Raw genomic sequence first — 27,935 nt, forward strand, 5'->3', positions numbered from 1 at the left:
AGTTAGTTTCAGCCCCCTGGAAGCACGTATTTATCCATCTCTATATATGTGCGCCTGCTGGATGACAAGAAACCTCTGTAACAAAGTGCAGAGAGATGGTTCTGAAGGTAAAGCTGGGATTGAGTTGACGAGACTGTGTCATACAATACAGGGGCTTTGGAGTGCTTTCTTCGTCTACCCATCAAGTCTCTCCTTTTGAAGCGCGGTCGAGGGCTTGGACCAAATTGCATATCTCAAGAGAGAAAAAAAGCCTCTGCTGCCCCCAAGCCTTCATGCCGCTATGCTATAAAAGCCTATTGAGAGAAAGAGCTTCTATGGAAATGAGAAGAATCCGGGCACATCGGATTGGCGGCCTTCTCGACAAGCATGTAAGACACCTCTACTCGGTGACTTATCTTGCATGTATTCCGCCATGATGAGCTGTTGTCTGTTCATTCACTCATCTAGATCCCCAACACTTACCAAACTTCCTCAGATACGATCTATCACTCAATTCTCATCATCAACCTACAAAGACGTATACACTGTTGAATAAGACCGAAGTGCAGAGAGAGACAGGGCAAGTACGCTCTGTCATCTTGCGTATCCAAAATAGGACTAATTCCGTACCCGCGACTCAATGACCGCAATCACAGCTACGGGCTTCAACCTCACTTCGAGATCATCGTACAATTCGTCGACAATGAAATGGATTTACTCGCTCGTGCCAGAAAGAAGACTCAGGAAGACTGCAGCATGCTGGAGTTTGACTTCAAATATCGAGAGACACCACAACGAACGGACGTGACTTCGAAGACGAAGACCAACCCTGCGAGAATGGACGCAAGACCAAGTAACCAGGACAACGCGGCCAACCCTAAACCTCAACTTGGAGCTCAAGACTAGACTAGTCTCTACTGCGAGCTTGTCCTCTACATCTTCAAAATCTATACCCTTGAGCCCTGAGCACGAGAAGAGAAGAGCTCGGAGGGGGTTGAAAGCTCACGGCAGCGACTCCAATACGATCCCATCTAGCCAGACTACGCGGCGGGTTCGAGGATATAATCTCACCGACGCTAAATGAAGGGCATGAAGATCGTGCATATGTCTAATATCTAGCACGTATATGACGGCCGCGCCATGTGACCCGTCGCGCACGTTTCAATCTAATCACCGACCTCGTAGATATACCCCACGCCGACCTTGAGTCCCAGCCACCCAGGCATGCCAGCTAGATACAACACCGTCGAGAAGGGGCGAACCCCTCTCCCCTATGAATGGTGCACAAAATCAGTACTTTCCCTTAATCCATACAAAACCAGCCAACAGAAACCAAACAACCTTCTCGCCATACTCTCATCACTTACCTCCGTCTCCTCTACCTCCCAACCGTGGACCTGCGCCTTTTTCTTCTGTACCAGTCACAGCCGAAAGCACCGTCAACTCCTCATCTTGACTCACGCACGTTCTGGCCTCGTGGGGTCCGGTGACGCGGCGACCGAGTGTCTTCGGCACGCGGGCGATGTCAATGCCGACGTCAAGGACGATGCGCGGTTGAGTTACGTCTTTGGGTCGTGGGAGGACCCGTGAATGAGCTGGTGGCTTCACAGAGGCCAGAGGGCTGAGGTCATCGATGTGGGAAAAACCAATCGACGGTACACACGTCACAAGAGAGCAACGTCAACGCAACAAGCCATCATTCTCGCAAAAGAACTAAAACGTAAGAATTTCATTAATCTAGTGATGATACCTCGTCCTCCCCCCGCCCCCGATCCCCGTGGGATACCTTTTCCCATTCATCACAAACGGCACGGGCTTCCTGCTGGGCTGCACCGTCGTGATGGCGTCCCACATCTGGCGGAAGCTCGCGCGGCGCGCGGGGAGCATGCTGTACTGCAGGCTGTACAGGTTCTTGCGGTTGAGCGGCGGGACGAACTTGCCCGTCACCAGGCAGAGTACCACCGTGGGCGAGAGGTAGTGCTTGCGGATGCGGTTGCCCATCTGGAAGTACTGGTGGAACATGGCGCGGAAGGTGAGGGGGATGGACTGGCGAGGCGTGTTAGAAGCGAGTTCTCTATAAACATACGGTGGTGACAAGGGAGGAATGACATACCTTGAGGTAGATGACGGAGGTCGGTGGCTCGTTGGAAGTATTATTAAGTCTATAGTCAAGGGTATCTCGAAGTTCAAAACGGATGCCGCCTACTCCGTGTTAGTCAGGTTCTTCGCATTGATGTGGAGTGATGTATACCTGGTAGTCGTCTCGGGTCCTTGACCCGCAACATCAGCGCAAAAAGGGGAAAGTGATTTAGACAAGAGAGAAGTGTATCAAAAACAGCCTTTAGCGAAATAATGACCATTCGTGCAACGGCGAAGTTCAAGTAGAACACCACCACGGTCGGGAGGAGGAAGAAGAGTAGGGTGAAGAGGATGGTGCCCACAAGAAGCTGGTCCAGGTCGTAGTCGCACGAGTCGATACGATTGCGGAGGACATTGTGCTTCTTGCCACGGAACAGGTGAAAGAGCGAGATGAGTATTGTGAGCTGCCAATGGTAGATCCGGGCAGATGCCAGATAAAATGAGTAAATGTGGACGGTCAAGCTGGAAAGCAGGTCGGAGAACATGGCAATGGGCATGCTGGCTCCGGCGAAGCTGGAAAAGCCAATGAACCAGATGATATGTGGCAATAACGGCTGAAGCGTCGCGATACAGTCTATTCAAGTCAGTAATCTTCCACTCCTGAATTCTGAATGCAGACGAACTCACTTGACCAGTAATCAATGACCCAGAGGAAAAGGTCTCCTAGGAAGAGAGCCAGCTCGCTATTCAGCTTCAAACCCGCAGGCCATCCCATTAGCCACGATATACTTCTTTGAAGCGCCTCGACCGTGTACACCCTCAGAAGCTCGCTGATTGCGTTGGCGGCCCACTCCGCGTTGTCAATGATGTAGGAGCCCAACGCAATACCAATGATGACATCGTTGGCGACAAGCCATAGGCTATTGTAGAACCGTATGTAGTCAGGGTGACTGGTCGTGACGCTCTCCCAGTCATTCTTGCGCTGTCGCAAAGTGGTGTACTGCATGGGCCAGTAGCAAAACTGCTGCAATCGGATCTCTACTTGTTGCGCCGTTGCCGATATGTCCTTCAAAGCTAGGTAGTCGTCCCTCAATCGGAATTCCAAAATTTGGAGGAGCAACTCGGCGACCGCCCTGTGACCCATGAGCATATACACAAACCCCCACTGTATCAGCGGAAGCAGGTAGAAGATCAAGAGGTCCCAGACGAAATTCCGCATTGATGTCGCATGCTCCACCACTCGCTCCGAGACGCTGAGAGATCGCTTGGGTCGGGTGCCGATCCGGGAGATGTTCTTCTGCAACAGCTGCTCCAGCTCCCACGACCAGTTGATTTGATTCACAATTTTTGGTAGTGCTCTCTCTTTTGGTGACGGAGACCGCTTGATGATGGTGTGTTGTTTAAGCTTTTCCACCAACTTTCTCTTTTCCTCCTTCACCTTCAGCTCCTGCCTCTCTTCTTCAGCCATGTGTTCTGTCGGCGGTAGGCCCGGTGCCTCCTTATTCCCAAGCGCGAGCGAGATGGGGTTCAGCGAGATGTACTGCATTCTGCTGGGGCGCGGTCGGTCGTAGAGTATGATCTGTATGCTGAGAGCCTTTGCGCACGCGATTCGGGGCGATTTTGCGCCGGCTGGTGTTGTCGCGATGAAGAGGGAGGGATCGAGTACGACGGCTTCGCTAGGGTTCGTCAGACCGAGGACGTGCATCGCATTGTGGCCGCAACGTTCGTAGATGCTATTGACGGGGTGAGGGGAGTTTCGAAAGAGGGTGCCGATTTTGAGGGCGAATTCGACATGGCCGGCCTGTAGATTGGTCAATTGGTGAAAGAGCTGGTGGTCTCGGGGGGTTGCTGACATCGACATCGTCAAGAATGGCTACGACGAAGACATCCAGGCTCGAGTTCCTCCATCCCACGACGACGCCAGGCAGGTCGGAGCGCTGGATGTCCGTCGGCCAGAATATCCTCATTAAACCGTCATTTTCTGGCATGTCAGCCGAGGGCAGCGCGGGAGACGGCGCTCAGAAGGAGCCTCTCCGTCGCAACTGTTCCCTGGCCGAGACGCCAGCTCCGGTGGATCGGGGATGCTGCGGTCGAGTCCGTCATTAGCTAGATGCTTCACCCAGTTGCGCTACCAGACATGTCTCAGCGAGGGGGTCGAAAGGGTTTGTCGTACCAGGTTCGCCTCCTTGGTGGCCAATCGTTCCACGGGGATGAATATGACGAGGTAGACGAAGGTCAAGAGCGCGAAACCTTTGGCGGCGCGTGTCTAGACATGGATGTTAGGGTTGAGAACGAGGCAGCGCATAGGTAGCTGGGCCCGAGGGAGGGAGGGAGGATCATCATACAATAACTCCGTAGTCCCAGGCGAAAATGGCAAGCTCATAGAGACGTGTGACCAGATCCCATCGAGCGGTGATGTAGCCAGCTACGAAGATCCCAAGGCTGAGAACCGAGAGGGGGTGCATAGAATCGTTATTCCCTTGGATAGTGCATGCCGAGGCTTGTCGCCAAGGAGAGGTACTGGTATGTCGGGGCGGAAAGGACCTAGATTGAGCGTCGGACTGCGGACTCGGCGGCGGTGATTGCGGGACAAGCGCGGGGGGGAAGAGGGGGGTGAAAGCTTGGAAAGGATCGTGGGGTCGCAAGCTTGATTCGACGTGTCTTGGAGAGCTTTCGGAGGAGGACGAGGGTCGGGCGAGGACTGGCTTGGTGCGATGATTCGAATACGTTGATGTAGCACCGCAGTTGGTGTTGTGTTGCTTTGCGCAGAGATGTTCTAGAGGGGAGGAGAAGAAGAAGAAGAAGAAGGGACGTGGAGTCGTGGAGGGATGTGGGCGTGGATACCTTACTCTCGAGTCTCTGCAGTCTGGACGGCCGATGGAGTAAAGGTACTCGACGCGGACCTTGGAAAAGGGCACAAGACAAGATGGGACTAGAAACAACTATGTAGAGAACCAGGGACAAGCTTCACGCGCGCGTAGAGGGATGCGGTAAATCTGGGAATTTGCCATGTAATTATTGGAGGGACAGAACGGGGGGTACAAGAGGTTTGGCAGCTTTGGGGTTAGCTTAGGTGGAGGACGTCAGGACATCAGGTTCTTCCTCTACCGGTAAGTTACACTGTACCTTGGGGAGTTAGTCCCTGTTGGTTTCTCTGCAGTGTGCCGTCCAGCCTCCAGCCTAGGAAAGGTACATATGCACATACAAGTCGCTCTGCCGCTAGCGAAATGTCTCGCTAGCGGGTCTCGCGTCCACTAAAGGAGACGGGAGATCTGGACATTTTCCAGGTTTGGCTGAATGCTGCACTTTGCAGGAGTTCTACACTACAACTAGGAGTTCCTGCTGACCAGTGACCCGCGGGACGCACTCAGAGGGTCTACGGGGATGTGGGCGGTCTGGAACCTGGAACGAGCCCCCACCCTGCTTGAGCTTGGCTTTTTCATAGCTGGGACTGGCCCGCCTCTGGTCCATGCTTCCATTTTTTGCTAGGTTTTTTCCACAGTGACCCGGCGCGATCTGGTGAAAGTAAATCTACCAACATCACGTGGGCTGATGCATCACATCAAGGTACTTACCTAAAAGTACTCGGATAGTTCTATTCGCGTTTTGTACATGTTCGTTAGACTTCATATGTCATATAGTTGTGCTCATGTGTTGGGACAAAAGGCTTTCCGTGTCCATCATGCAACTTGGGGGCCTCCTTGGTCGTGCATCAAGTCGATGGAGACTTGGCGGTGATCTCAATATTGACACATGTCCAGCAACGAACCCACGTTACACCGTTTACCTGCACAGCCATCCAGGATTCCTTTCTTTCCCATTGCTGTCTTGTTCGCATTGCGCATACTGTGGCACCCCACTACCTAGGTACGCAGTAAGTTGCTCTGTGAGCCTGTGAGGTACCTTAGGTATCACTTGTTGTCTGCATCCCGGGAGCCTCTCTCGGAGAAATTCAAGCTTACCTGAGAGTCTACTCAGTCTAGACGTTGGTGTCCACATCCGAGTCACCAGAGGAACAGGTAGCCGGCGCGCGGACGCGTCATGGAAAAGCCAGGGAAAAAACACATCATATTGGGAGATTGCCGTCTCTAAACACCGCCACGTTGTGCCCGACAAATGCAACCTGGAAAAACGCCAAAGGAAACTAGCTAGCGAGATATCTTGTCCGGAATTGAAATGCCTCCTGCACAAGTGGTCAGATTCTCATCTCCACGAACACATTGCAGCAATGGGGAGGGTGCATGCTGATGCGGCACTCACATTTACGTCCCATGTATGTCGCATCGTTGTCTTTCTGGTCTTCCCGCGCCTCATCTAGCAGCTTGTCTATGCCGCGTTCCTTGAGGGCGACCTACCTGCCAGTCAGTCATTGTCTTCTTCCTCGCCGCTCACCCGAAAGCTTGGTTGTGAGAGCAGTCGTCGTCGTCGTTGAGACATCACCTACCGTCAAACACTTTTGATAGTTCTTGAATAGATCGGCACACTCATTGTTATCTGTTCCGGTGCCTCTGAGGTACTCTTCAGCCCGTCGTTAGAAGTCTCCTTCGCCATCCATGTCGTGTGCAGGGAACCAACTTACTCTCACTGTACCATTTCAAGAAGCATGTATCGTAGCGCCTACCCCAGCATGATTAGCAGCCCGTTCATTCGTCTCTTTACAAAATCAACTACTTACTCCTTGACTTCATTGCATTCGGGGGCTAAAGACGCAGACATGATGGATGCTTCTCTGTTGACGGATCTCACGGAGGACTGAGAGGTGAAGTTGTAGGTTGCGGCTAGAAATGGAGACAAAATCATCACAGGGGCCTGAGTGCCTAAGGTCAGCGGCGTCATCCGCTGTAAGTGGAAGGGCTTGGCCAAGGCTCTTACCTTCCCTTTTACTGGCATCAACCTCACACTCATCAGCTTCATCCTCTGTGTAATCAATTGCAACTTCTCATTTTCAGACATTCTGAACACCAACACTGGTTTTGTGAAATTACTGTCAGCATCGACTGAAACCAGACTCTCCATCAGCCCAATACGAATACATCTTTCATTCCTCGAAGTGTAAGGTATCCTGCGCCAAGCATCGAAGTCGCTTATCCAGGTGCTTATCGATTAGATAGCGCCTCTAATCTTATCGGCCGGGGCCTTTCATGGTGGGCTTTTTTTTTTGTTCAATCGTCAAACTTCGCAGCGAAACCGCGACAGCCTCCACCGAGAACCACACCCGTTGCGCCGATACGATGGCGTCCCCCCAGGACTTCAAGTCTCTTCAGGACAAGATCCAGGCCGCGCTCGTGGCCACTGTCAAGTCGGTCAACCGTGTCTCCGCCGAGGACCTGCCCTTCCAGCGCGCCGTCAACCCCAGCGTCGGCGACGATCTCGACGCCAAAACCACACGGATTCTCGAGCTCTCGACCACACTGCTCAAGTCAGCTGCAGAGGTCTGCGGACTAAATGCGCCCGATCTCGAAGATGCCGACGACGTGGATATGCGCTGGCGAAGCATCGTGGACGTTGTCGACTCAGTCTTGGAGAAAGCCGACACATCCATTGACGAGTACACCGGAGCTTTGAAGAGGAAGGATGCGCCTGCTACTGATGCCGTAAGCGCGCTCCATTGTTGACACGGAACACCATGTATACTAACGCTACATAGGCTCCCCAATCGAAGAAGCCCAAGACGGCTGGAGGCGTTGTCCGCAGCGCCAACATCACTAAACCCCAACTCCACTTCGATCAGCCGGTCGACAACAACGCTCAATGGAAGCCCCTCATTACCGAAAAGCCTCATGCTACGGTGCCTTTGGAGAAAAGCCTGATAACTAGCGAAACAGAAGAGGGTTTTGTTCAGTATGACTACCAAGCTTTCTTACCGTTGATATTTCCTAGAGTGCCTAGTTCCGACAAGGTCACATACAAGGCTGCAGCCAACTCGCGCAGGAGACCGGAGAAGTTACTATTTCGCAGTGATACTGACAGAAAGATCAGATACAAGCATCCGTACGAAGCCGAAATCCTCGAGGCGAAATACCCCGACCGAGTCTACGAACAAGCCGAGCCGATTCCATGGCAGCCCGTCGAAGGTACGGAAGCTATCTACGTCGACACATACGAAGGGGTCCTGAAGATGCTGAAGGACCTCAAGAAGGCCAAGGAAATTGCCGTCGACCTGGAACATCACGACTTCAGAACATACGTCGGACTCACCTCGTTGATGCAGATAAGCACAAGAGAACAGGACTGGATTGTAGACACTCTGAAGCCATGGAGACAGCAGCTCCAGGTACTCAACGAAGTCTTTGCCGACCCCAGCATAATCAAGGTTAGTACTGCTAAGCTCACTGACGATGCCTCGACAAAACTAACAATTCTAGGTCTTCCACGGCCCATTTATGGACATGGTTTGGCTGCAGCGCGATCTCGGTCTGTATGTCAACGGTCTGTTCGATACCGGAAGTGCATGCGAAGCGCTACACTACCCCCAAAAAAGCTTGGCATTTCTTCTCAAGAAGTTTGTCAACTTTGATGCCGACAAGAAGTACCAACTTGCCGACTGGAGAGTGCGGTAAGCAAACCCCTGAAGCGACCTCTCTGAGATACTAATACTGTGTAGCCCCCTTTCTGACGAGATGCTGTACTATGCCCGTTCTGATACCCACTTCCTGCTTTACATCTATGACAAGATGCGCAACGAGCTCGTGATGAAGTCGGACAGGGGCAACCCCAGCACCGACTACATCGAAATGACGCTCCAGAAATCCAAAACGCTCTCATTGAGTCGGTATGGTGGTGAGACGTTCGACCCCAAGTCTGGCAAGGGAAGCAAGGGCTGGTACAACACTCTTCTGAAGCACCCTATGCCCTTTTCGGGCCAGCAATTTGCCGTATATAGAGCCATCTGGGAATGGAGAGACGAGGTGGCACGGAAAGAGGACGAAAGTACAGCCTTTGTTATGCCCAATGGTATCGTTGGCGATATCGCAAAACACATGCCACCCGACGCCAAGGCTCTACATGCACTGATACCGAACCACGCCTTCATCGCACGGAAAAATGTTACGGAGATATGGACGCGCTACCAGGAGGCACGTGAAAGGGGCATCAACGAACCGCGTCTGCTGGACTTTTTCAAGTCGGAGCTTCCAAGGGCCGCTGCTAAGCCTTTGGCAGTGGCTGCGAGCGAGGATATGGTCGAGGGAGCGCTGGAACCTGCCCTCCTGTCAGAGTCACAGCTGTTCGGCCGCATGGCTCTGAGCTCGGCCTGGGAACAGCCAGCCTCTGCAGCTAATGGCCTTGGAGAGTATGTCATGCTCCCGTGGCAGAAGTTTGTGCAAAATGCGAAAACGGTCGAGGTCGCTCCCGAGGAAGATGTTGCTATGGAGGGAGGCGTCGAGGAGGAAGCCAAGGCTGCTGCGGCCGCTCAGCCCGCTGAGCCTGAGGTGGAGGAGGAATTCACCCTCAGGGCTGGCACGAAACGGAAAGCCCCTGCAGCAGACGCTTCTGATGTTAGCGACAACGAGTCAGAATCCGGCGAGAGCTCCATCGACATCGTTTTGGAGCGGCCAGAGTCCGAGAGAAAGTCAAAGAAGCACGGCAAGACGGATGCTAGCGAGCGCGAGGCAAAGGTGGCTGCGAAGAGAGCAGACAAGGTGGCGCGCTACACGGAAGATTACGACAAGGCCGCGGCCGAGGTACAGCGCTTGGAGAAGGAAGTTGCCAAGAAGAAGGCCGAGCCGGCTCAATTGGAGGAGGCGAAGGAGACGGCCACGGAGAAGCAGAGAAAACTGCAAGGATACCTGACGGCGATCAATAACCGCAAGTCCAAGACGGAGAAGAAGGCGGCGAAGAAGGCCGAGAAGGCTCAAAAGGAGGCGGAGAAGCAGGCGAGGAAGGAACAGAAGCGTGCCGCGAAGAAGGCCAAGAAGGAGGCGAAGAAAGCCGAGCAGCAGGAGGCTGACGGTGTGGACTCGAGCGACAGCGACGAGGAGGAGGAGACGTTTGACTACAGCAAGGCCACATCGGTGCTCCATGCGGCGAGGACAGGCAACCGCGGCAAGACGCACGTCAAGCCGACGTTTGATCCGTATGCGAAGACGGGCGATGAGCCGCTCAAGGGCGCGAGAAAGGCGCCGCCTCCCAGAGGTGAGAGGAGCGCTACGTTTAGGAAATAGGATGGGCGAGGTTCGTGTTGAGTTTTGCTGTCAAGGGGTTTGCAGCTTGATGGGAGTAGGATAATTGGAACGTGAGTGGATGAACCAGTAGCAATACTGTCCCGGGCGAGAAAAGTCCTCGGGCAGATGGTCCCGTCTAGAGTTAGGAACAGGACTAGGACATTTTGCCAAAAGAGAGAAATGATGCCATCATTACATGCATGTCTTGGAGCAGTGGCAGAGCTTGTCAAATTGATTTGTGAGAGATGTTATTCCGTTCTACGTGTTGCACGAAAAGACGAGCGCCTTTCGTGAGGGTCTCTCAGACATTGTAAGCCGCATGGTAAGCACGGAATTCCTTCCGCGGTTGTCACACCCTTCTTGCGGCTCCCCGCGTTTGAGTTCAGGGTGAGGGCGTCGAGGGGCTTGGGGTTTGTGGTTGTGTGGATGGATCATGGATATGTGGATGTCAAAAATCGAAGCCGCGCCATCTCCACACCGCGCCCTTCCATCGAGTAGCAAACACACGGCATGTCATATTACATGTGCCGATCTTATCGCGTCCCGGGAGTGGGAAAATGCGGAGCGCGGAGAAAGTAGCATGGCACTAGCGAGGTTGGGAACTTTGGAAGGGAGCAGCAGAGTGTTATGTCCGGAGCTGTGGCACCCCTGAGGCTCTTTTTTCCTTGCTTTTTTCTGGTGTTTTGATAAGATAAGTAGCCAGCCGTACACAAATACTTATCTCGTCGCTCGTTTCTTGGGATTGAGGTTTGGGATCTGAGTTTACAGCTGTGGCTTGCATATATCAAGTTGAGACGAGATCTTTTAGACTTTTGAGACTAAACAAGACATCGACTGCGCGACTTTAACACGGGTTCCATCTGTAGGGCGTGTTTGTCGTTACACCACCGTTGGTATAAACACTCCCTTATCATCATCCATCGTGCTCACATCTTTAGAGACTCACCGTCCTTCAAACGTCTACTTCAAGCCTACAAAGAGCACAGCAGACAACACACCTTTACAAAAAGGGAACACAACCAACGAAGGAAGCAATGGCCGACCCCGCGACAGAAGTAAAGAAGCCCGCCCGCCCGCCCTCGGCTACGCACCACGTCATCGTCAAGCTCGAGACGATCCACGTGCCGCCTCCGGAGGTCAATGATGGTGACCTGGGACCGGGAGTGACGCATGAGGTTATTGGGTACGAGTATACCCGGCCCTCGGAGAGCGCCGTCGCGGCGGCGAGGGCGTGGCCTGCGAGCGTGCTGATTACGACGACTGTGCCTATTAATAAGGAGACGCTTGGGGAGGCGCCGTATTTGTGAGTTTTGGGTTGAATTTTCTTCAGTCTTGGGGGAGTTCGGTTTGGGTTGTGGGGGCTAAGGGTTGAGAGGGAGGAGGGGGTGGGGGTTGAGGTGAGGATGAGTTGAGGAGAGGATCTCAGGGGGAAAGGTACTGTTGCTTCTAAGAGTAATGAGGTCAATGGCCGGGCAAGGCGGTCTGGCGCAGGATCGAGTGATTCCTACCTACCAGACCACGAGATTGAGAGGGTATGGTGTACCGGGCAGGGCTGATGACTTTGGAAGTCTTCCCTCTAGGAGTCCTGTAAGACAAGTGTCTACTTGAGCTGGGAAACGACCACCGCCAATCTGCCTACATTACCGTGCCCAGAAGCAAACTCGACATAGCTAGCTGGTTTGAAGGCGAGTGATGGCTGACGACGTGGACGACGCAGAAAGTGTATCATCACAGAGACGGTGGGAACAGACCACATCGATCTAGAGGAGTGCAGGCGTCGCGGCGTGACCGTGATATACTCACCCAACGCGACAGTCGAAGCCGTCTCCGAGCACGCCCTCGGCTTGGTGAGTCCTTCCGCTCTCTAATTTGAGATGAATCTTCGACGTCTCAAGTCATGAGCCATCATCGACTAGGGGTGGAAAGAGAGAGAAAGCTGTTCACTGACCTTGGACGCCGGGGAACTCTAGTACTTCTCATCCCGCCGACGCTTCGTGACGCTCCACAACACGATGATGGACCACGCTGAGGGCCGCCCGAACCCCTGGCGCGCAAAGGGGAGCATGTCCTCCCTCCTCCTCGACAGCGAGGGCCGCCCGCCGCATACGTGCGGCAACGAGGTGGTGGGGATGATCGGCTACGGGCCCATAGGGCAGCGCGTCGCCAAGATGTGTCGCTCGCTGGGCATGGAGGTCCTCGTCGCTGCGAGGAAGAACGATGCCGCGCCTGCTGTGAACGGTAACGGGGTGACTCCCGCTGCCGCCGCTCGGCCGAATGGCAACGGAGACGTCCACCGCACGCCCTTCGCAGAGGTCATCTGTCGCGCAACGACACTCTTCCTCATCGTGCCCCTCACGGCGGAGACCAAAAACCTCGTCGGCGAGGCTGAGATGGCGACGATGAGGCCTGACGCCGTGATTATCAACGTCGGGCGGGGCGGGACCGTGAATGAGGCTGCGCTGGTGGCAGCGTTGCGGGAGGGTAGGATCTCGGGGGCGGCGACGGATGTTTATGAGGTTGAGCCGGCGGGGAGTGGGCAGGATAGTGTGTTACTGGGGGAGGAGGCAAAGGGCTTAAACTTGACGCTGACGCCGCATTTGGCGTGGTGCGCTGATCAGACGAGGGTGAATATCCGGAGGGTTGTCGGGGAGAATGTGAGGTTGTTTTACGGGGGCGGGAAGGGTAGTAATGTTGTGCTTGATATGCGGTGAAAAACTTAGACTATTCGGATCGAGGGAATGGGATAGATTCATCTCATTGAAGCCGGATGGCTATTGTTGAAATAGTATGTCGACGTCTGAGTAAATGTCGATGGGATTGAGTATAAGCCAAAAGACTGATGAGGTTATTCTCACCAGAGATCACAAGCTTCCACCCCAGATTAGAACGCCCGGTCGCTGCAACACCCCACACTTTGCGCCTTTTAAATGCCCGAAGACGACCTCGCGTCTCATTGGTGCTTTAGACGGCTTCCAAGTGATGCCAAGACATCTGCTTGATCCCGGCGAGCCTCAAAGGTTAATCGAGCAATAATCGATCTCAATTATCAGCCTTCATGAGAATCCCGTATGCTGAAGCTCGGGCCAGCGACTGGATCGACGCGAATCACATAGAGAAAGCCCTCGTGCGAGGGAGAAGCAATTCCGACGAAACCTACTCAGTAGAGATCAGGACGTTCAAAGAACGAGCAAGTTTGAAGTATTCACTAGATCAAAAGATGATCGTCTCGAGGATTGACGCGCCGCGTAAGCCTCACTTCTATCTCATCTGTCGTACCAAGCTCCTGAAAATGTCGCGCATAGAGTGACTAGCAACAACACGACTCACGCGAGTTCCGTCGCTCAAAATCATTCGAGCTTTGTTATGCTTGAAACATCTAAACTTCTCCCACTTGTGCCGTCCGCCGTGCCCACAGTGACACAGTTTTGGCGAGATTTGCTTCTTTTTTCGCGACTCGACCTAAGCAACAATTTCTCACAAACATGCAAGAGCCTGCAATTCACGGATTTTTAGAGAGCGTCGTCATCAAAGATAAGTTGGTACATTTGAACGATATTTTGTCTAAGCCACAGTGATGCGTTCACCCGTTTGGTGAATGAGTTAGTGAACGGCATCGTTCGCCGTGCGCTGGAAATGCAGGACGCGGGAGTCCCCACTGATCGCCTTTAATTTCCTCGACCCCTGGGCTCTGCTCTGGGCTGAGTTGAGCTCACCTGTCCGGATGAAACGTCAGCTGCTTCCGAGCGTCTTACCTCAAGTAGGGATATTGACTGAGTGAGCTCCTGTATCCAAATGTGAACGGCGGGCTGCAGCTCTGCCTATTTACTTGATGTGCTGGTTCGTCTGATGAACTCTCATGTTGAGTTCTGAGAGACATGAGATGTGGGTGAGTGGAGGTCTGTCATGTCATAAAAACAACAGAACACGATGTATTAGCTGGCCAAGGCAGTGCCGCGGGATCCACCGCGGGAAATGTCAGATTGTGTGGGGATTTGGGACGATGGGTAAGGGGTGTCAGCAGAAACTCTCACTCAGGAGAGCCAAGCCTTTCTTGTTCTCCCAGGTTGATGACTTGGCATCGAACAAGCTCTCGACGTCCGTCAGGCACCGTCGATTCTCAAATGGCCTCTTGATTTGAGGTGAACGGGTCTGTCTGATGGAAATAGAAACCCAAAAGGTCTAGAACCCGATTTCGAGCGGGAGACTGGGATGCTTCCCGCCCCGCCGGGACCGGGTGCCGCGCGCTCAGGGGCCGGCCGGCCTCCAGGCGCTCGTAATGCGTTCGTTTGTTCGAAACGCGGGCCCCAGAATCAATTTACATTGGACATACGCTACCACCCACAGAGAACACCAGACCAAGATGAAGGGAAACAAATCCCAGGGATGGGTCGACTTTGAGCAATCTATATATGAACTTGACGCGACTTTCCCTTTTTCCTCCGAAAGTCTCTTTTTGATCTTGCTCTCCATTCTCACACACCACCGTTCATTCGTGCTTCAATTCTTTGCAACTCCTTGGGCTGGACTCGGATAACTCTCGTTTACAACACAACCGGAAACACATCACACTCGTTCTTACCCATTTTCCGACCTCTAACCGCCTCAAGATGCAGCTCTCCGCCCTCTTCCTCCTCGCCCCCGCCCTCGTGGCCGCGACCCTCGACCCGGCCACCTCCAACACCAAGGGCAAGTGTCCCTCGAGCTACAACTGCAGCGCCACAAAGGTCTCAAAGGCCATCCAGGCCGCCGAGTGCTCCCACAACACCCGCACCAGCAAGACCCAGACGTTCGCCGTCTTCGAGACCGACCACCAGTACGACGGCAACAACGGGTACCCCTACGGTACCTGCTCCGCGTACACCTGCGAGTCCCCCACCGAGATGATCACCGACGACGACTGCTGGACTTTCTTCTGGAGGTGAGTTGCGAAAAGATGAACCAGTGATGTTCTTTTTCTTTTGCTAGTAATGGAATGGTGGCTGACGGGTTTACGATGTATAGCGGCACCGGTGAAGAGGACGGTGTTGGCACCGGCTGCATCAAGGACCCCAACACGGGCGTCTGCGGCTGCGAGAACTCTGACGGCACCTTCATCTCCGGCGCCAGCGACTGCACGTAAAGAACGTCTGACTCATAGGTGACGTTCGTGGTGGTTGATGGGAGATGTGGTCATGCTTGACATGAGCCAACGGTGTGTGCTATTCATGTACATATATGATACAAAGACAAAACATTTTGTACAAAAATGATCAAATTCTCATTCACCACGTGGCCTAGATGGGGCGTGGTCATCATCATCCCGGCGCAGAGTCTGCTGCTCTATACCGCTTATTATATCGTTCTCCATCTTGCTTAAGACTCGGGTCTCGATGTGGCCCGAGCCATCCTTTTCATCGAAATGAGGCTGAACCTAAATAACCTTTTGACTTTGATCTCGCATCTCGCAATTACCTAATGATGTAATCCGCCATTTCCCATTAGCAAATGTTAAAATGAGATCTGGAATTGATTATTACGGAGTCAGGTTACTCGGTACTTACAAAAGCCGCATTCTAGGGCAAACAGAGGATGGATGATATTCTCTCGGCCTGATTATATCTCGGCAACCCAGTGCGGGTCTAGCCCGACCTGCTGGACTCTGCGACATGAATAACTAGGCAGCTTCTCCGTACATTTAGTACTTCTATGATGAGCTTGAATTGCGTTTTCACTCGATCATCGATGGATGCTGAGTGATTCAAACTCGAAACGCCTTAGTTGAGGCTGTCATGCCATGAAGGTTGTGTGCAACGAGACATGCAATTTGAAGTGTCTTGAGACAGCAATGAACTCACCCGCGCCTTGAAGAGGAAGGGAGTTTACAGGAGAGAGGATGCTGATCAATGCTGGGACATGATGACGCCCAAGAAAGATGGTCGGGAGGGGGACGCGGCATGCTCTCACTGCTCACGAGTATTGTGCGAGAAGTGGGATCCACCAACCTCTGTAGCGCAGATAGACGCATCGGAACACTCCCCAGAGTTTTTTTCTCTAATTCATCATCTCGTTATGACCACAACGCTTTGTCCTGACCTGGTAAACGGTTTGTGAGAGGTGAGAAATAAAACTGCCTTTCAGTCCCGGTGATTCGCTATCTAGCTCCTGCGTCACTGGACCGAAAGCTTCGCGGAGCCTCCCGAAGTTCAATTAGTAACCAGGAGCTGAAGTACCCTGCAAGTTTGTGCCACAAGACATTGAGTTAGCGGTGATCTGACGGGACTGGGACATCACATTATGTCAGTGTCAGTTGGCCTCTCCAGTAGCTGGCTCGTCCAAGGATAACGGCAGCTCGTGCGGATAGCCGCGGACCCGGGCTGCGTTCCGAAAGATTACTGTACCCGCCACCATTCCTTTGTAGGCACGATGAACCAGTGCTCTGGGTTTAACGTGCTCTGATACGTGAGGCTCATTCCTATTTTGGGATGCACCTCCGTAAAAGTGGGAACAAAACGCATGCAGTTGGTCGTCTTGCACCAACAATGTTTGCTTCCACGCGCATGAGCGGAAGCCAAGAAGAGGGGTAATTGTGGAAAGATCTTGTCTCTCAATAAGAGAGAGAGCGTCCAACCAAGTATTTGGGAGGAACCTTCGAAAACGAAGTTTCAAGTTCTGCCACGACCAACTACCTATTACCGCACTGGGTTAACAACAGGCGTCACCTGGTTCGAGTCCACCCTGTTAAGGTGCCTCTCAAAGTCTTCCAAGTACAGAAAGAAGACGTTGAAGACACACGATGTGTGAGGATAACACTGGAAACAACGCGGCTGCTGATGCCAACGCTCAGCCCGACCATGAGGTTATTTTGCTCGCCGAGGATGAACAGGTGAGGCCAATGCACCTCGTCCACAAAGCATTGCGCGAAAATACTAAGACTATCAAACAGAGCGATACGTCCTCAGAAATTGGAAGCGTAGGCTGAGGGACCAACTTCCAGTAATATGTCACCTTACTAAAGAACCGTCAGAGTGTAGCTTCTTCGAGTGCAAGTGTGAGCAGTTCGATTCTAGACTACCGTTTGGAAAACGGTAGAACCTACCACAAGTATAAAGACGGGAGTAAGTTCTAACAAGGAAAGGGGATGAGATGATCATGATCTCTTTGATGCTGATTTCAAAAACATCAAATAGAATACTGGTTTCCAAATGATGAGAGAGAAAACGATCGTCTCGGTATGACATGAAAACTCCAAGGAACACTTTTCAAATCAGCTCTTAACCTATTTCACACAGATTTGCAGCACAACTTATTCATCCTGACCTTTGATGACAGACTCGCAACTGCCCCTCCAAACGAACCTGACGCAAAGGTGGGAAAGGTGTTGGACGTTGGCACAGGTAGTGGCATATGGGCCATTGACTTTGGCGAAGAGCATCCAGATGCTGAGGTTTGATACCCAATTGCACGTAACACAACTCACACACCTTTTAATAAAGAATGTAGGTGCGAGGCATTGATCTTTCCGCTATTCAGCCGGAATTGTATGTGCTCATTCTCATCCCATTTGGCTTCCGATACAGTATACTGACGATCAAGTACAGCGTGCCACCCAACGTCAAGTTTGAGATCGACGACATTGAACAACCCTGGACATTTTCTCACTCATTCGACTACATTCATAGTCGCATGATGAACTCATCCCTCAAGGACTGGAACGCATATATCAAAACTTGCTATGAGTCAGTCACACCTCACACCTTCAAAGATATTTATTTTTGACAAGTTGAAGTAATCTGGAACCTGGAGGATACCTCGAATTGAACGAAATCGATGTCATCCCCACATCTGATGACGGGACCCTGAAGCCAGAGTCTGCAATCTCCAGGTCTGCCAAGTTACTTCATGACGCAGGCGAAATCATCGGAAGGCCCTTCCTCGAGATGAGCTCTCTCAAGGATGTGCTAATCAATACCGGGTTCGAGGACGTCCACAGGCAACTGTACAAGTGGCCCACGAACTCCTGGCCCAAGCACGAGAGGTACAAGGAGTTGGGAATCTGGAACCACGAGAATCTTGTTGCTGGTTGGGAAGGCTTCTGCATGGCCCCTTTCACAAGGGTTCACGGTTGGAGCAAGGAGGAAGTCATTGTTTTCATGGCTGAGATCCGAAAAGAGTTCCAAGATCGGTCGATCCACGCGTACTTCAAGATGTAAGTTGGTTCCTGGACGAGGCTCTTGCATTCAACGCTGACATTTCCAGCTGGTCCATCTATGGAAGAAAGCCTCTGCAATCCGAAACGACAGAGACCGCGTGATTGCTGTTCAAGACTCTATCTGTCGCTGGCAATCTACAGGGCGACCCTTGATATAAGAATGTTCATCTGCTCAAGTTCAAGTTAGGTTTTAGTAGACAATAGAATACTACTCGGGATTCCGATTACGTTCGAGCATTACACTCAAGTGATGTTGCTACGAAGATAGACAAGTTGGAAGAGTCTTCTGTGCACAAGAAGTCTGCCGAAATAATCCAGTTTCCTTCAAGTTTGGACATAATTAATGACGTACTATAGTAATACAACACAAATCTGAGCTCTCGTCTGTCTCCATATTGATATACTCTCAAAGCTTTTCAATGTACCATACGAGCCACGCCAAACCAAAGTTTGTGACGGGAAGCCAATAGGGCATGTCGGCTCGCATCTGGCTCCAGTATCCAGAAGATGTCAAAAAGCTTCCGAGGAAGAGGGCGAAAGCCCCCCCTCGGGTTTGTGGCAGCGCGAGTAGGAAGCCTTCCGTGACCATTAGCGCTCCGATGTATTGCATATGAAGCTTGATCTTGCGTTGATCAGTGAAAGGGTAGAGTGGGTGGAGGAACGGCGCAGTCTTCTGAGACTTTCGGTAGATTCTCTCGTGAAGCGTCTTGAAAGGCCAAGGGCCGAGTCTAGGAATACCGCCGACGAAGTATTCGAACGCGAGAATAATGCGCGGGATGGCGAGGAGAATGGAGGCCATGATAAAGGATGTTGTGGTGCTAAGGCGGAAACTGAAGCCTTTCCTCAGGGAATATGTAAAGTGGGCTCTTGAATCAAGCCATGCGACTAGTAATCAGGCAACAATATCTAAGAGGTAGAGTGAATATGGTTATTCCGAGGCGTCCGGGGAAATGGTTGTGTTCAAGAATCGTTCAACGGTGATGATGTAATGGTGGCGCTCACCACGCAAGTCCTGAGACATAACCGCTGCACGTGAGCAGAATAGCCCAGATCCAAGATCATGAACACCAACAACAGACCCGAGGATTTCGTGCATAGGATAAAGTTGCAATGTGTCTCAGATGACTGGAAATTGGTTTTTGACGATGTTAGGCCTTGATCATTTGAATATTTGGAGATTACTTCTGCACTTTCGCGATCTCCGCCATTGTTTCTGCAGCTCCCCGGGCTAGTATCGCAGAGTCTTGTCCTCCAAGGAGAAAGCGGACGCCTAGTTCATTAATCGCCCAGTCATGCAGCTCATGGTTGTTGTAGATACCAGCCAAGCCCATGATCTTGCCGTGTTTTTTGCATGCTCGGCTCACGATCTCCATAGCTTCCCGGAAAACTGGACTCTTGAATTGGCTCGGCGCGCCTAACTCGATAGCGAGGTCATTCGACCCGACGAGGAGAACGTCGGCGCCTTCAACAGAAGCGATCTCGTCGATGTTCTCAATACTCTCCTTCGTCTCGATCATCAGGAATACAGTTGAGCCGTTGGCGTTCGTCTCTGAGATTATGGTGCTCTGTGGCACAGCCTTTAACGAGAATACGGGCAGTTGGCCAGTGATGGACCTCTTTCCTTGCGGCGGATATTTGCAGATCGAGACAGCAGCCATGGCATCAACTGCAAGGACTTTGTAAGTTTCTCTTGCCAACCGATTGGACGCGGAAATCCAGGTAGGAATCTCTTGTGGTACTTACCGCGGCCGTGAATGTGAGGAAATACAACTCCCATGGCTCCTCCATCGAGAACCTTTTGAACAAAGCCATTGCCGCACTGATAAGGTACTCTGACAAAGGGCGTCATACCCAACTGAAGACCAACGATACAGTGCTGACTGGCATCATGAATGGATAATGTCGAATGTTCGAGGTCAATGAAAAGAGCATCAAACCCTCCGTTTGCCGCCAAATGGACAATTTGTGTATTTGCCACAAGGCGAATGCCCATTGCCTATATCGTTATGTCAGTAGGAGGAGTAACACTATGGCTCTCTTCTGAAGCATACCGTGCATAGCTTTCCCGACGCGCTTAGGCGAGTCAAGCTGTTGGAAAGGAGAGAGGCCATTTTAGATGAACGAAAAGATTACTGAATTGTCAACGTGCAGTACTTCATCATGAGGTATCATGAAGATATTATTTAGTATTCATTGCTTCCTTGGGCCGAGGATAGTGTCAGCTTACTTGTTGATGGTTCGGCTCCTCTTCCCGCCAATCTGAGCGATTCGGCCAGCCTTCCCGATAATAGCGTGCAAGTGTCAAGTGGAGACTCGGTAGCCCGCACCGCCGCCAACTCGGCGATGGATGCTAGTTAGCCGGGGAATTTGAGTCGCCATTTGCTCGCTAATATTTGAGTGGTAATTCAAAAAATTACAAGAAAGCTCGAAGGCTTACTTGCAAAAGCCTTCAACGTTTCTTCATTCCAGCTTTGGCATTCCAGCTTTGCCACGATGTTTGGACACGTACAGCCCGGTCCTCCGGACCCCATGTTCACCCTCAAAAGGGATGCAGACAACGACACAAGCCCAGAAAAGGTCGACTTGGGTGTTGGTATCTATCGTAACGAAGAGGGTAGTTACCAAGAGCTGGAGGTTGTCAAAAAGGTATCGTCAAAAGTTTCTGCCCCAGTACTAGAGACAAGAAAGGGCAAGCTTCGATTGGAGTCAGAACTGATCAAAATGTAGGCCAAATTAGAACTAGATGAGCTGGACCTAGGGCATGATGTAGGAGTCTAAAACCCAACGTTTTGGAAAGTTAGTAGGCTGAGATCTTTGTCTAGTATGAGTTGACGATAGGAAATGCGGATTTTCTCCGACTTGCCGCCGAAGTCATGTTTGGCGCGCACAGCGATGCCCTTCAAACAGGCAGAGTATGTGGTTGGCTTCGTAGTCTTCTGAGATCAAATGATATCCGAATAGATTCAAATCACTTCTCAGGTTAAATACACTAACTTCAACACCCAGATTTCTTCAGTTCAGACCATCTCCGGGACAGGGGCCAACTCTCTGGGAGCCCTCTTCATTTCAAAAGTTATGGAACCGAAACCCAGAGTCTACATCGGAGTTCCCACATGGGGAAACCACATTCCGATTTTCCAAGATACCGGTCTGAAAACCACCACTTACTCCTATCTCGAAGCGTCAAAACATGCTGTCAACTTTACCGCTCTCCTCGATACTGTACGATCGGCTGCGCGAGGCAGCATTTTCGTATTGCAAGGTTGCTGCCATAATCCTACAGGAGTCGATCTAAGCCTAAAACAATGGAAGGAGTTAGCTTGTGAGATGAAACATTACGGGCACTTGCCGTTCTTTGATGTAGCGTATCAAGGCCTGGGTGACGGGCTTGACGAAGATGCCGCGAGTGTACGCGTTTTCGTAGATGCGGGGATTGAGATGATGGTTTGCCAGTCATTCTCAAAGAACTTTGCATTGTATGGGGAGCGTTGTGGCGCCCTTCATTTTGTTGGCAACTCGCAGGAGGTAGCTGCAAATGTTCAAGATAGGCTTCGAAGTTTGATCAGGCACACGTACTCATCAGCTCCGGCCTACGGTAGCCGTCTTGTCAAGATCGTACTCAACGATGCCGACTTGCGAAAAGAGTGGTAAGTCGGTGTTCGAGAAGTCCCTATTTTTCATCCGCTAACAACATGCTTTAGGACTTCAGAGACCGATGGCATGAGGAAACGTCTGAAGAGAAACCGCCAAGCTCTGTATGATGAGCTTGCGATACGTCTCAAGGTACTTTGCTCCGAAAGCAGATATACGTGCCAGGATTGACTTCAAGTAGACACCCGGAAATTGGTCATATCTGGTGAAGGAAAAGGGGCTGTTCTCGTCAGTAGTGCTGTGTTCTTAACGGTGGATGGTTACATCGCTAATCTTGTGTATAGGTGCCTGGCGCTGTCACCATCTCAGTGCAGGGAGCTAGTTGAGGCGTATCATGTTCATCTCCCAGGGTCCGGAAGGATCAATCTTGCTGGCTTGAGCGAGGAGAATGTGAAGCGCGCAGCACAGGCCATTGACAAGGTCACTAGGACAAATGTGAATGGGAAGCTCTGAGTCTGCCAAAGGTTCGAAATGGTTCTAAAGAATAGGTGACTCTAGCACTTGATGCACGATTCTGTACTTCGTCTTTATCAATATGAATGACAACCACAACGTACAAGTACAATAGGTAGAAAAACTAGGAGGTTTAGGGAAGCTCAACCTCGATCAGACTCTCAACACCTTTGCCACCACCCCAAATCTTGACAATCTTCAGTCCTGCGATGATCTCCAACAAGTGGTACCAGTCACCCTCAGTACGCTCCTTTGAGCAAAAAAGCGTTAGCATGACCATGTCAAGAGCCGACGTCTCCCACCATGCTCCTGTTGAGGGAATGACATTCTCATTGATCAACAACTTGCTGTACCCAGGCTTCATAGCAGCCTTGATCTGCTTCAGGATAGTCTCACAGACGTTATCCGGCCAGTCATGCAGACATGAGTGCATGTAGTAGGCGCGAGCTCCCTTCACGGGCTGCTCTGTCAGAAAGTCATGGCCCATTGGCGTGATTGCTGGCGTGAGCTCTTGGATCTGGCCAATAACGACTGGAAGATCCTGCAGGATCAGCTTGCCTGGCGCCTCAGGGAAGTACGAGTGGAACTCAGCCAAGTCGTGACCGATGCTGCCGCCAATGTCCACCAAGAAGGGCGCGTCGGCGTCCGTGCTAGCGCCCTCGATAAGCCTCTCCTTCACGGGGAAAAAGCCGGGGGCCATCCAAGGATTACGACCCTGGCGGTAGCCGGACATGTGGTGGTTGAAGTGAGTACCGTCTATGTAGATTGCATGTTAGTGCCCATCTGTCACCAAAGTATGTTGGTAATTGTACTTACATCCAAGGTCCTGCTGCCACGCAAACATATCCTTGTCAGTGTTGTATGCGTACATCATAGGTGTGTCCTTGGCATCAGTGGGGTTCTTGAAGCCCCTCTTGCGAGAGTACTCGTGGAATCTCAAGGGCCCAGCGCCAGTGCAAGATGTCCTTGGGTTTCCAAGAAGTTAGCAAAAGCATTGATAAAATGCAATAGAGCAACTAAGTATGCGAAGGCAGGGAGCCCAATAGCGAGCTAAATAGTTCGACTTACATCGCGATATACCCATCTCCAATCATGGGGAGGCTCAATGACTTTGAGAAGTTGGTAGGTTGGTACTCATCAAGGCTCGTCTCCTTGATATAGCCCATGGCACCAAGATGGCGCATGAGGCGGCCTGTAGAAATTATGAGCCATGTGAGTAGTATAAGAAGGGAGCTCACTAACTGAGCAGGGCCGGGTCGACGCCGAGAGCTTCAGCAAGCTCCTTCACCGTCTGTGGCCTGTCGCCGTTCTTGGCCATGAGCTTCCACAGACCCGTATCTACGCCAAAGTTGATACCAGCAATTGCACCGGTCTTAGATGAAAGTCAGTCATATCAAGTAACATGTATATCAGCTGACCACCTGGGGCTTACCTGTGCCCAGCAGTGCTTGATCATGGTCTCTCTTGGAGCCTCGAGAGCTTGTACTATAGACCGAGCCTTAAGGAGCAGCTCGTGACGCGCATGGTGGTCATCAGCAGACAAAGAGCCAATGTTTTCGTTGAGATCCTTGAGCAGACGAGGAACCGCTTCCAAGTCGTTCGGACGAGTGGCGATTGCTGCATCAACAAAGGAGGCTCCTTTGGTGCCGTTCGAGCCGTTTGTGGAAGACATTATAAATTTGAGTGATGTATCACAGTGAATTGAATGACAGATGAGTGAGAACTCGGGGGTAGCTAGGCATAGAGTTTGCAAGACGTGTGCTTTATATCTGCCTCAGTCATTTCAGCGGAATCGGATCTTGGCAGAAGTCAGGGGAGACGACGCGCAGACATCCCCCACATCCTGCAACCTTCTGTCCGACAACTACGCACACTTACGATAAGAGATAGAATCCTCAAGGACATCAGTAGGAAAGAGAGGTGGAGGAAAGGGCGCCTATCCGTCAAACTGCAGGACTCAGAAAACACCTGTCGAGTCTCGATTGCTCGAATCCTCCACCAACCGTGCCGTTCGCATTCGAGCCACTTTGCGCAGCCAGACGAGGTTTCACTCCTGCGTGCTCGCCAAACTCCTTGTCACTGATACGTATGCTGAAGAAGTCTTACACCGGAAACTCGCAAGAGGCCGAACCGCTCACAAAGTACCCTGGCCTGGGAGGACCGGGGCCCCGGGTCGCCGGGCCCAACGGGAGGAGTCTTCCGGACTAGGTATGCTCTGGGCAAATGTTTGTTGGTTTGCGCCAACATGAAATTCGTTGGAAGCCAACCATACAGAAGACCAACACCCTAGTATCTATGCGAATAGAAAGCCAATTTCGTCAAGTCCATGCTGATCGCCCCGTCCAACGGCCGTTTGCTTCATCCGTTCATCATATCTCGGCCCACATCTGCCTTTGAAGCATGAAAGAACTCTAGGTCCCCGTCACAGTCTCTCAAGAAAGCGAATCCCGTTGAATGTCCCCTAAGAGATTTTTCTATCACTACAAGCGCTACTGCATAGCTCTTTTGGTCTGGGTTTTGTCTCAACACATTATTGCTATCATCTATTATCGTGGCGGTATGGTTGAGATAAATCGAGGGCCGAAGATACATTAGCGGCGAGTGCTTTTGTCCTCCATTCGACGAGGTGTGATTCTTGACACTTGGCTGTTGGTGCTCAACCAGGGTCTTTACATAACGGGAGCCGTTCCACGCCATCAAACACCCCATGTTGCTCCTGCATCCGCCGATTTTAAAGTTCCACCTGAACTAAAGGAGCCGCCAAGACGACTACTTCCAACGTGATGAGAACTGCGATCTCCTTTCCAAAAGGGTCAATGAGCTGCGGGCCGCGCGCCGCGGCTCACGTCGAACATATCACGCCGTATTCACAAGTACCCAAGCGACTCAAGATTTCCAAGTTGATTCTTCGTTCTGCACGTACGCCGTATATCCCCTGACATGTTTGCTTGTTGGTGCAGGGTTTGATACATCCTTGGACTTTATGTGCCCATGGTCTCGCAGTTTTACCCCTCAGCCGATGCTCTTTTTGTCAATGGAATCCAGATCTTCAGGGGCGAGATATGGAATGATTGCAAAACCGGCAATGCTACATGAAACTTTGAGCAAGACCCTTGAGTTGCAAGCTGGCTTTTTCTTTTCTTCCGAAGGAAAGGTCGAATAGGAGATTGCTCCGTCTCCAGCTACCTAACGACACGACACCTGATCACCCCGAGCACCCCAATACCTGGTAAGAATCCCAGGTTGCGCAAGATCTGCACGTCTTCGGCCAATTTCTTGGTCGACGCTGAAGAATCGCTCTGCAAGGCATTATGCCGCAGTCTGCTTTGCATTTATTCAACAGAGTCTTGGTTGCGCCTAGATCAGCTCTTGTTTCCTGTGTCACATTTCTCGTGATCGATATATTCCCATTCGTTGCTTACTACAAATCCAATATGTCGGCTTCGCCAGCGGAGGGATCAGATGAGTGGAAGGCCCAGGACAAAGGGCCAATCATCGTTATCGTCTGCTGGATTGTCACGGCCATCAGCACTTGCTTCGTCTTCGGTCGTGTCTACGTGAGGGGGAAGATAATGAAGAAGTTCCAGAGCGATGATTGGTTCATCATATTAGGATTGGTACGTGTCTATGGTTGTCTGTGAAGTTCCTGTCACGAATTACACTCTCTTCGCTTGCCTCTTTCGCGTCAGCAACTCAGTCTAATTTAAGAATTTTCCCAGTTCTGCGGTTACATATCAACGGCTTTGTCTACGATCGCAGTCACCTACGGAAACGGAAGGCACATGTCCCTATTATCGACCGAGCAGCAGCAGGGAGCCATTCTCTGGACTACGGCAGCTTTCTGCCCTGGTATCATGTCCTTCGGTCTCCCCAAACTAGCTGTTGTCTCCTTGTTGGTTCGACTGATGAACCCTGACAGATATCATAAGTGGTTTTTATGGTGGCTGGGGATTTGGTGCCAGTTGACGCTGTTCGTGACGGCTGGTCTCCTACTTGGACGTTGCATGCCGGCCAGGTCCTTGTGGGACTTTTCTGTCAAGGGCACCTGCTTTGATGTCAATATTCTGGTGGCCTATTGCATTTATGCGGGATGTGAGGCAACCCTTTTCCATAAGTACTTAGAAAGGTTCTTGAGTTTTGCTAATACTGTTCTACGACACAGCTTTTTCGGCCTTTGTCGATGTATACCTCGCTGTTTACCCGGCAATTGTACTATTCCGCCTTCAGATGGCCACAAAAAAGAAAATTGCGCTTTCTTGTGCGCTAGGCATCGGGTCAATGTAAGACTCTTCTTTCTTTCGGCCAGTTTGCAGCTTCAACACATGATTCATACAACTAATAACTTGAAGATCTGGTATCGTTGCTATTTACAAGACGACTCGCATCCCGTCCCTTGCGAGCAAGGATTTCTCATGTGGGGCCCCGCATTTCCTGTTGAATAAGTTAATAGATCTTACTGATCTTTTCCGCATAGACGATACCTCTGATCTGGTGATCTGGACAGTGTAAGTCTAGCCCCTTCTTTACAACGTAAAATCCGCTTCAGGAGGCTCACGGGAAGAAACACCTTACTGAATTTGGATTCCGGTAGTGTCGAGGGCAGCACTATCATTATCGCAAGCTCAATACCTGTCATGCAGCCGCTTCTTGAGCTCATTCTTCGACGCAACCCCTTCAGCTCGGCTAAGGGATCCAAACAAACGCCGCAATATTATGAGGACTACGGCTCTCAGAGCAAGTCAAAATCTCGGGGAGGAGGAGGAGGTATTGAGCTGGGACAGCGCAAGCCAAAAATCAAACCCAAAGATGAACTTGGTCTCACCATTGTCGAGGGCGACAGCCAGGAGAATATCCTTACGCCAGCAACCGACTCAAACCAGGGCATATCGGCTTCTTTAAATGCCCCAACTCTCACATCCAGACAAAGTGACTCAAGTCAGCGTCCTTCTGACGGAAAGATTATTCGGACCGACTTCGTGAGCGTTACTTACGAGGAACAAGGTCCGGTTCGCGATGTATCGGCTTCGAGCCGATGGAGAGCCGTCTAGAAGACCAATTGGTCATGGCAAAATTGAACGATAGATCCTTTTTGGGCGCAAGCTGGAGCCCTTGGTTGAACTTATGAACTAAGACTTTGTGGTAAATACTGCGGTAGGATGGCAGGAAGAGCAAGAATTATAATCTCATCGGCTTACCTAACCAAATAGTTTAGCATTACGTGATGTTAATAAATGACTACTCCAATGATCTTTCCATTTCTTCTATGACCAGAGCACGTCATCTTATGTCTTCTTTCTTGAACAGTGTTTGTTTCCTAGCCAGTCAGTTTCGACCGGCGAAGATGCGCCACACCTCGCCGAGGTCGCCGAGGCTAGGTACCGTTTTGGAACAGGAGTCTGAAAACCCCCATGGTTGCTCTGCGC

General features: G+C 51.4%; 11 protein-coding genes across 11 annotated transcripts; 6 read left to right on the top strand and 5 right to left on the bottom strand.

Moving 5' to 3' along the window:
* Window positions 1-1,716: 1,716 nt before the first annotated feature.
* CABS01_08885 (N-acetylglucosaminyl transferase component) lies at window positions 1,717-4,523 on the bottom strand (the record flags this gene model as incomplete). Its single annotated transcript, XM_060542243.1, has 7 exons — window positions 1,717-2,025; window positions 2,093-2,181; window positions 2,231-2,692; window positions 2,746-3,859; window positions 3,912-4,020; window positions 4,191-4,324; window positions 4,404-4,523. The coding sequence occupies 7 exons, from the start codon at window positions 4,521-4,523 to the stop codon at window positions 1,717-1,719; spliced, it is 2,337 nt and encodes a 778-aa protein (XP_060401133.1).
* A 1,730-nt stretch (window positions 4,524-6,253) lies between these two features.
* Window positions 6,254-6,894, bottom strand: CABS01_08886 (uncharacterized protein; the record flags this gene model as incomplete). Its single annotated transcript, XM_060542244.1, has 4 exons — window positions 6,254-6,409; window positions 6,503-6,576; window positions 6,638-6,675; window positions 6,734-6,894. 4 exons carry the CDS (start codon window positions 6,892-6,894, stop codon window positions 6,254-6,256), a joined length of 429 nt encoding a protein of 142 aa, XP_060401134.1.
* Window positions 6,895-7,289: 395 nt separating this feature from the next.
* Window positions 7,290-10,220, top strand: CABS01_08887 (3'-5' exonuclease; the record flags this gene model as incomplete). The annotated part of the gene is made up of 4 exons (XM_060542245.1): window positions 7,290-7,652; window positions 7,706-8,371; window positions 8,424-8,614; window positions 8,663-10,220. The coding sequence occupies 4 exons, from the start codon at window positions 7,290-7,292 to the stop codon at window positions 10,218-10,220; spliced, it is 2,778 nt and encodes a 925-aa protein (XP_060401135.1).
* Window positions 10,221-11,254: 1,034 nt separating this feature from the next.
* Window positions 11,255-12,931, top strand: CABS01_08888 (D-isomer specific 2-hydroxyacid dehydrogenase; the record flags this gene model as incomplete). The annotated part of the gene is made up of 3 exons (XM_060542246.1): window positions 11,255-11,523; window positions 11,938-12,067; window positions 12,191-12,931. The coding sequence occupies 3 exons, from the start codon at window positions 11,255-11,257 to the stop codon at window positions 12,929-12,931; spliced, it is 1,140 nt and encodes a 379-aa protein (XP_060401136.1).
* A 1,896-nt stretch (window positions 12,932-14,827) lies between these two features.
* On the top strand, window positions 14,828-15,339 carry CABS01_08889 (uncharacterized protein; the record flags this gene model as incomplete). Its single annotated transcript, XM_060542247.1, has 2 exons — window positions 14,828-15,138; window positions 15,222-15,339. The coding sequence occupies 2 exons, from the start codon at window positions 14,828-14,830 to the stop codon at window positions 15,337-15,339; spliced, it is 429 nt and encodes a 142-aa protein (XP_060401137.1).
* Window positions 15,340-16,992: 1,653 nt separating this feature from the next.
* Window positions 16,993-18,510, top strand: CABS01_08890 (TAM domain methyltransferase; the record flags this gene model as incomplete). Its single annotated transcript, XM_060542248.1, has 9 exons — window positions 16,993-17,082; window positions 17,143-17,169; window positions 17,224-17,314; window positions 17,387-17,428; window positions 17,489-17,643; window positions 17,700-17,737; window positions 17,798-17,935; window positions 17,986-18,405; window positions 18,456-18,510. 9 exons carry the CDS (start codon window positions 16,993-16,995, stop codon window positions 18,508-18,510), a joined length of 1,056 nt encoding a protein of 351 aa, XP_060401138.1.
* Window positions 18,511-18,814: 304 nt separating this feature from the next.
* CABS01_08891 (uncharacterized protein) lies at window positions 18,815-19,207 on the bottom strand (the record flags this gene model as incomplete). The annotated part of the gene is made up of 1 exon (XM_060542249.1): window positions 18,815-19,207. One exon carries the CDS (start codon window positions 19,205-19,207, stop codon window positions 18,815-18,817), a length of 393 nt encoding a protein of 130 aa, XP_060401139.1.
* A 379-nt stretch (window positions 19,208-19,586) lies between these two features.
* Window positions 19,587-20,519, bottom strand: CABS01_08892 (HpcH/HpaI aldolase; the record flags this gene model as incomplete). Its single annotated transcript, XM_060542250.1, has 3 exons — window positions 19,587-20,074; window positions 20,152-20,404; window positions 20,460-20,519. The coding sequence occupies 3 exons, from the start codon at window positions 20,517-20,519 to the stop codon at window positions 19,587-19,589; spliced, it is 801 nt and encodes a 266-aa protein (XP_060401140.1).
* A 382-nt stretch (window positions 20,520-20,901) lies between these two features.
* On the top strand, window positions 20,902-22,512 carry CABS01_08893 (aspartate aminotransferase; the record flags this gene model as incomplete). Its single annotated transcript, XM_060542251.1, has 7 exons — window positions 20,902-21,054; window positions 21,136-21,174; window positions 21,231-21,320; window positions 21,415-22,055; window positions 22,110-22,191; window positions 22,241-22,287; window positions 22,344-22,512. The coding sequence occupies 7 exons, from the start codon at window positions 20,902-20,904 to the stop codon at window positions 22,510-22,512; spliced, it is 1,221 nt and encodes a 406-aa protein (XP_060401141.1).
* Window positions 22,513-22,645: 133 nt separating this feature from the next.
* CABS01_08894 (uncharacterized protein) lies at window positions 22,646-24,184 on the bottom strand (the record flags this gene model as incomplete). The annotated part of the gene is made up of 5 exons (XM_060542252.1): window positions 22,646-23,268; window positions 23,329-23,477; window positions 23,581-23,704; window positions 23,755-23,884; window positions 23,945-24,184. 5 exons carry the CDS (start codon window positions 24,182-24,184, stop codon window positions 22,646-22,648), a joined length of 1,266 nt encoding a protein of 421 aa, XP_060401142.1.
* A 1,762-nt stretch (window positions 24,185-25,946) lies between these two features.
* On the top strand, window positions 25,947-27,560 carry CABS01_08895 (uncharacterized protein; the record flags this gene model as incomplete). The annotated part of the gene is made up of 5 exons (XM_060542253.1): window positions 25,947-26,129; window positions 26,232-26,604; window positions 26,675-26,792; window positions 26,862-27,017; window positions 27,104-27,560. 5 exons carry the CDS (start codon window positions 25,947-25,949, stop codon window positions 27,558-27,560), a joined length of 1,287 nt encoding a protein of 428 aa, XP_060401143.1.
* Window positions 27,561-27,935: the final 375 nt, after the last annotated feature.

This window comes from Colletotrichum abscissum (assembly GCF_030869225.1).
Source record: "Colletotrichum abscissum strain IMI 504890 chromosome Unknown Scaffold_20.1, whole genome shotgun sequence".
Taxonomy (NCBI): domain Eukaryota; kingdom Fungi; phylum Ascomycota; class Sordariomycetes; order Glomerellales; family Glomerellaceae; genus Colletotrichum; species Colletotrichum abscissum.